We start from the raw sequence: 6375 nt of genomic DNA, 5'->3' as shown, positions 1-6375 counted from the left end.
AGGAAGTACTGCAATTTACTTAACCAATCCCCTCTGACAGCTCTTTAGATTCTCCTAGTTTTCTGCAGTTATAAATAGTGCTACTAGGAACACCACTGTGCTATATAACCATTTTCTGCACTCAGAATTATTTTCAAGGATGGCTTCTCAGAATTGGAATTTCTGGGGTGGACAGACGGCACGAATATTTTAAGGCGCTTGCTACCTTTTTCAAAATTTCTTCCCACAAAAAAGTTGTACAGCAGCCTGCCTCATCACACTGCAGTCAGTACTGAGGATGACTGAGGTAATCTGACAAGCAGAATCATCTCCCTTTGGTTCTGTTTTGTACTTCCTTCACCACTCATGAGAGCGTGTCCCCCACCCCACGCCAAACAACACACACATTCTGTGCATTCTCAGCCAAGACTTCATGAGTCTTGTGTTCTTCCCTTTACTGTGCCTTATATACATGGCTATGTTAGGCTTCATTAGAGTAATTAAACCTTTCAATTCCATCACATGACAGGCTTCCTCCCTGAAGGGTGCTCTTTCCTGCCCTTCTAAGAGCTCCAGCTTCTCTAGGTCTGACCCGCTTCCAGCCTATGGCTGAGGTGAGAGGTCACTGAGAAGACTTGCCTTCCAGGCTCCCGGTGTGGCTTCTGTCATCATTTGATGCCCCTTCACAGTGTGACACTGACAAGAGTGGGTGGGTGAACATGCCAGAGCACACACTTTCTTACAATAAAAAAGAAAACGAAACAAGACCTAGAGAACTGCACTGACAGTAAATCGAAGGGTTTAAGTAAAACATCTGAACTGCTAAGGATCTAAAGTATCCCTTAAGTCCAACTTCCCTCACATTAGACGTAAGAGCATGGATGAGGTCTAGAGAGGGGAGAGACCGGTGGCCCTGGGCAATGTCAGTGCTAATTTCCTATGTATCACCAAAAAACAAACCAAACACCCCCACCACCAATGTGCATTAAGAAAGCAGCTAAATCACAAAGGAAATCAACTACCAAACAAAGCAGCTGTGTACTGGTCCACCTCCTGCCTGTGGCACAGCCATGTGAATTGAAATACATGGGCAGTTTCCATACTAGCAAAATACTTTTATTATTTTATAATGATAAAACAGGAAAGTAAAGATTTCTTTTTGGTGTATACCAGAGTTAAGGGAAGTAGAAGAATAAGGGAATTAATAGGACTTTTATGTACTTTGATGACAGTAAAAAGTTAACAATACCAACTGTTTGACATAAAACTTATAGCCCCCAAAACACATATATAAAGGATCATAGTTTTAAAATCTATAAAAGTAAAAAATATACAGTCAGAAGCTCTAACGCTTATTCCATCTTTAATATAAAATTGTAAACATTTATTTACACAAAGCAAGTGTGTATAACAAAAGTCCAAGCACCCTTTTCTTTTGAGTCATGGCTCCTGGAAGATGGGGATTTGCACTGAAGTGGAGTTGTCTCCTTCCCTGACTACCCAAAAACCAGATTCATAAATAAAGCCACAGGCAGCTCCCTGGGGGGACTCCAAGCATCACATTTTATTGCTCTGACACTGCAGCAAGTGAGAAGCCTGCTGTCTGTCTAGGTGGCCCCAGGACTAAGGCAGGGGCAGCCCTCCTCACAAGGGGGAGGCAGAGGCGCGAGTGCCCAGGGATAGAGGTGAGCAGCAGCCAGAGGGAGACCAGGAGAGGAGCAAGGACCCACCACCAGCCTTCCGCCCGCTATTTTTGGTAGAAAACCCGCTGAAGTCACCCTCTTCCCCTTCAGACTGGGGAACTCACTCAGAGGGTGGAGTCTTCACTGGCTTTATGATTCATTCCCTTCTTTGAGAGTTATATTCAGTGACTGGGGAAGGCAGGGAGGGTGTTTAAAGAGGAAATGGCCCAAACACCACCCATGGTGGCAAATGGCTATTAGAGAAGAAGATCTGAGGGTCCAAGTACCCCCATGAAAGGCACTGCTGGTGCAAAATAATTACCAATGTGTGTACAAACCTTTGTCCCCTCAAAGCCACTCAAGCTGGTTGTGTGAATATTTTCCTTGGCTCAATTCTTTACATATGATACTCCTTGAATTATCCATTCTGAGGCTCCAGGGAAATAAAAATGGGGTTGTGGTTTCGCCAGAGACCACTCTGTATATACGCCACTCTTTTCAGTGTACTATTTTCTCTCCGACACCCCATTTAAAAGGGTCTCACCTTGTGCTTACCATGTTGCTTTCGTTACATCGAAGTGCTCTGTCTTCATTTCCCACAAACAGCCCACAGGTTGTTGTGGACTCTTAGCTTAGTCAAGACCTAAAAAGTCATAGACCTTAAGAGAGAAATCCATTTGAATCTTTAGAAAGGATGTATTAGTGTTACAAAGCAATTCTCTTTAAAAAGTGCAAGTCATCTGACAAGGGAGTGGCAGAAGTAGTAAAACAAAGTGGAATTCCTTCCTCTGGCCCAGCCTGCGTCCTCCCTGCCAAACAGGGCACACCTATTTTTCTCCTTCCCACAAACCTTTGCTTTCTGGGGAAGGGATACCCAGCTCCTTACTATGCTAGGCTTCCCTAGGGAATTCTAATGACTCTTTCTTTTTCTCTCCAATCCAGTAAATCAGTGGCTTAAGGAGTTTTTCCATTTGGGCTGGAGAGAGAAAGAAGGGGAGGCAGAAAGAAAGGTTATGGGAAATGAAGACAGGGTACAGGAAAGACATCTGTTCATAACTCGACAATGATCACCTTCCTAACACATTAAAGATGAGTTTTCGGAGAAACTGCAAAAGGAGAAACAACAAAAGAGGACACAGGAATCCCAATTGTTTCATTTCAGCATTTGGCCTGGGGGCCGCCTGGGGTCTTGCTACCAACACATGGGAGGAAGGGATTCCTCAGCCCATATCCTCCTAAATGCCAGCCTGGAAGAACAACATTCTGGGAGAAGGAGGAGCTGCTGGAAAGACCAGATCTGTGTCACTAACTCTGCTTTCTCATGGCATCCTGTTCCTTTTTGGCACATGCAGTCACAGCCTGCACTTACGGAAATGATTTTCCAGTGAGCCTCCCTTTGCCCTGAAAGCTGACAAAGAGCAGGAATAAAAAAGGCTCTTAATCAAAAGGAAACCCTAAGTTTCCAATGCCACTTATCAATTTAAACCACCACCTACCCTAATCTGTTTTAAAACCTTAAAAAAAATTTAAAATCTTTTCTATGCTACAAATTGCAAATAGTTCTGCTATAAAGTTTCAACAAAAATTTGTCCCAAAATTGGGGCAAGTGGAGAAATCTTGGATTAAGTCAACATGATAGCATAGATTTTTATAAGCCTGACATCGTGGGGTTTCACTGTTGGTTTTTTGGTCATTTGGATAGAAAACCACCTGCAGAACCCTGTCCTGCTGTCCCAAAACCAGATAACGACGCCAGCAGATGGGGTGGGGCCGGCCCAACATACCACAACTGCTGGCTGGGAGCCCTGGGCCCCACAGAGCCTGGGAGGACCAGGCCTCAGCCCCATGGCTCTAGCTCTACCTGCCCAGCTCCCCGGGCTGTGGGCTTTTGGTCCAAAGTAGTTGCTCTTTCTTGAATTTGAGAAGAAAAATATAGGCTGTATGAACACTGAAAACACCACAAATCCTCCTGTTACTGAGGCCCTAGAAGGTCGTCCAAATCATTCATCCACTCCTCCGAAGTCCTGTTCTTCAGCAGGGAGTCGATCAGGTCGGCATCTCCGGCCATGCTGGCCAGCCCGCTGCTACCTGGCTGCCCACTGTAGGCAAAGGGCAGTTCTTGGCCTGCGGTCCGCACAGGGTAGGCTTGGGCGCAGTGTAGCCCTGCCCGGCCGCCCACTGTTGGGGCGGGGCTCTGGCTGAAGGCCCCCAGCTCAGGCCCAGCTGGGCTCAGGCCCGGCAAGGCCTGCTGTGGGGCTCCCTGGGGAGGTGCTGGGGCAGGGGCACTGGTCCTCTGCTGTGTGCTCACAGGGGGCAGCATGGACCCTGCTGCAGCTGCTGAGCTCATGGGGGCCATAGGCCTGCTGGGCATCGCCTGGGAGAACTGTGGGCTGGACATTTTCAGGTGGGCCTGCTGCATGTGGAAACTGGAAGCTGCAGTGAAGGGACTTACGGAGTTGTTCCCTGGGGTTTGGCCACTCAGGTTCGGCATTCCCTGATGTTGCCATGTGGAATTCTGGCCTCCCATGGCTGCCGATACCCTTGGGACCTGTGGCTTAGTTAAACCAGAGTTCAGGGTCCCCTTATTGTGCTGTTGGGAGATACCCGAGTTCCCCAGAGAGTTCTGCCCATAGGCAGCTGAAACCGAGGTGTTCGGGCCCACACCGGTCTGCCGTGGAATGTGGGCATGTCCATTGGTGGCCTGTGGCGGGGGCTGGGCAACTCTCTGGGTCATACCAGAAGCCATGCCATAGAGGCTGCCCTGTGGCATGCTTTGCGAGCCAGTGAACTGAGCCACACCCCGGTCCTGCTGGCCTGAGCTTGAAGGGAGAGAGGAAACCGAAGTGTGTCCAGGACCCATTGGTATCAGATTCCCAGCCTGAGGGAACACTCGAGGACAGCTGGAGTTAGATGGACCCAAGTTGTTCATGCCAGGCATGGCAGAAGAGGACCCTAGAAGACAGAGAAAATTCTGTCAACTAAGCTAGCATTTCTTCACCACCACTATGGAGTGGTGCCTCCAAGACCCATGCTGCAGCTGCTATCCCACAGGCCTGAAAGGCAAAACCAGAACACCAGATACCTCATGATCAGTGGAACCTCAAAGAGAACCCTGGGGGCAAAGGTTTCCCACAGGGTGGAATGGAGGCCGGTCTGGAGCAAAAAGGGGATTAAGACAGGCACAGAGGAAGGGGCAAACTCTATGGCTAGAATGTGGGGAGAGTATCTAGAGATAAAAGGAAGAGATGGTCCCGGCCAGATTCAGAAGAGCTGCAGCCACCATAGGAGGGGACAGGATTGCAAAGCCAAAGGGTAACTGGACTGTGACTCTGGTTTAGACCTAGCTCGGCAGGGACTGTCAGGATCACTTAGATGAGGCCCACACAGTGTGGCACTGCAGGGCGGTGAAGGGAGGAAGGAGTCTGGACTGAAATCAGAAGATATTTACTGAGCACCTGCTCTGTGGTAGGTTCTGTGCTGGGGAGACAGCACGGAATGGGACAGAGAGGTCCTGTCCTCAGGGAACTTGCTATTTGGGACTCTGTCTTAAGCAGTGGATGCATGGTGACAGCCCTGACTGAGATGTTTTTTTGTTGGTAGGTGAGCGATTGTTCAGGGGTTGGCCATAACTGAGTACACTTTGTTTCTCCTCTTCCTCTCTCCATCAGCACCTAAACTAAAAACTGAGTTGAAGACAAAAGGGAAATGCTGAAACAGTCCACTTCTCTACCACTGATAGCCCACAACAACATCAGATGGGATGAAGGCAGGAAAGCTGGCCAAGACCCAGGCTTCTGAGATGCCCACAGACTTCAACCCCTGGTCCCTGTTAGCACAAGCATAAAACCCCACTTAAGGGCTTTCCTGGTGGCGCGGTGGTTGAGAGTCCGTCTGCCGATGCAGGGGACACGGGTTCGTGCCCTGGTCCGGGAGGATCCCACATGCCACGGAGCAGCTGGGCCCGTGAGCCATGGCCGCTGAGCCTGCGTGTCCGGAGCCTGTGCTCCACAACGGGAGAGGCCACAACAGTGAGAGGCCTGCGTACCGCAAAAACAACAACAACAACAACAAAACCCACTTAAGTCTCCTCTGGAATGCACAGCTATGGTCAACTTCTCTGGGATACTTTATAACGAGAATCACTGACCAAGAGAAGCACAGGTTTCGAAGATATTCCAAGAGCTAGGAAGGCAGGTATGGCCTAGATTTTACTGCATTTGTCAACTGAAATCTCTCTCTATTTCTGGAGCAAGAGCCTGAGCAATGGCGGTCAGGTTCCCTCACATATCTGAGACAAGACAGCTGAGACCTCAGAATGCTTCCTGCCCCTTTCTGGCCAACTGTCTGCTGCTGATACTGCCACCCATGACACCAATATGAGCAGACAAGAAGAAAGAAAAGAAGCAAAAGGCATACAAGTGCATTAAGTCTCTCCTTATCTGGAAAATAGGAAAGTGCTCTGTCCAGTGCCTGCCTTCCCTTGCCCCACTCCACTGCCTCAGACACTCCTCACCTGTGAACTGTCCAACCTGTTGTGGGAAGGTGCTCTGTGTTGGGTCTTGGTACTGGGGTGGCGGGCGGGTCAGATGGCGCTGAAACTGTTGCTTCTCCTAGAAAATGCCAAGAACAACAGAAAATTACAAGACCCACATAAAACAAGAACAAAGCGATTAGAGAAAAGTAAACTGTCCAAGTTTGTTACTCAGAGGGACTC

The 6375-nt window shown here is 48.8% G+C and overlaps 1 protein-coding gene across 1 annotated transcript in view; it reads right to left on the bottom strand.

The window, feature by feature from the left end:
- Nucleotides 1-1213: 1213 nt before the first annotated feature.
- Nucleotides 1214-6375, bottom strand: part of MAML1 (mastermind like transcriptional coactivator 1) — a 45520-nt gene continuing 40358 nt past the window's right edge. The window contains exons 4-5 of the mRNA XM_082836641.1: nucleotides 6175-6271; nucleotides 1214-4613 (exon numbers count right to left, since the gene is read on the bottom strand). Of these exons, the coding sequence (XP_082692767.1) occupies nucleotides 3634-4613; nucleotides 6175-6271 (1077 nt within the window). The 3' untranslated portion in view covers nucleotides 1214-3633. The remainder of the gene's footprint in view (nucleotides 4614-6174; nucleotides 6272-6375) is intronic.

This window comes from Leucopleurus acutus (genome assembly GCF_964270905.1).
Source record: "Leucopleurus acutus genome assembly, chromosome: 3".
Classification (NCBI taxonomy): Eukaryota; Metazoa; Chordata; class Mammalia; order Artiodactyla; family Delphinidae; genus Leucopleurus; species Leucopleurus acutus.
This window is presented reverse-complemented; position numbering and strand designations above follow the sequence as displayed.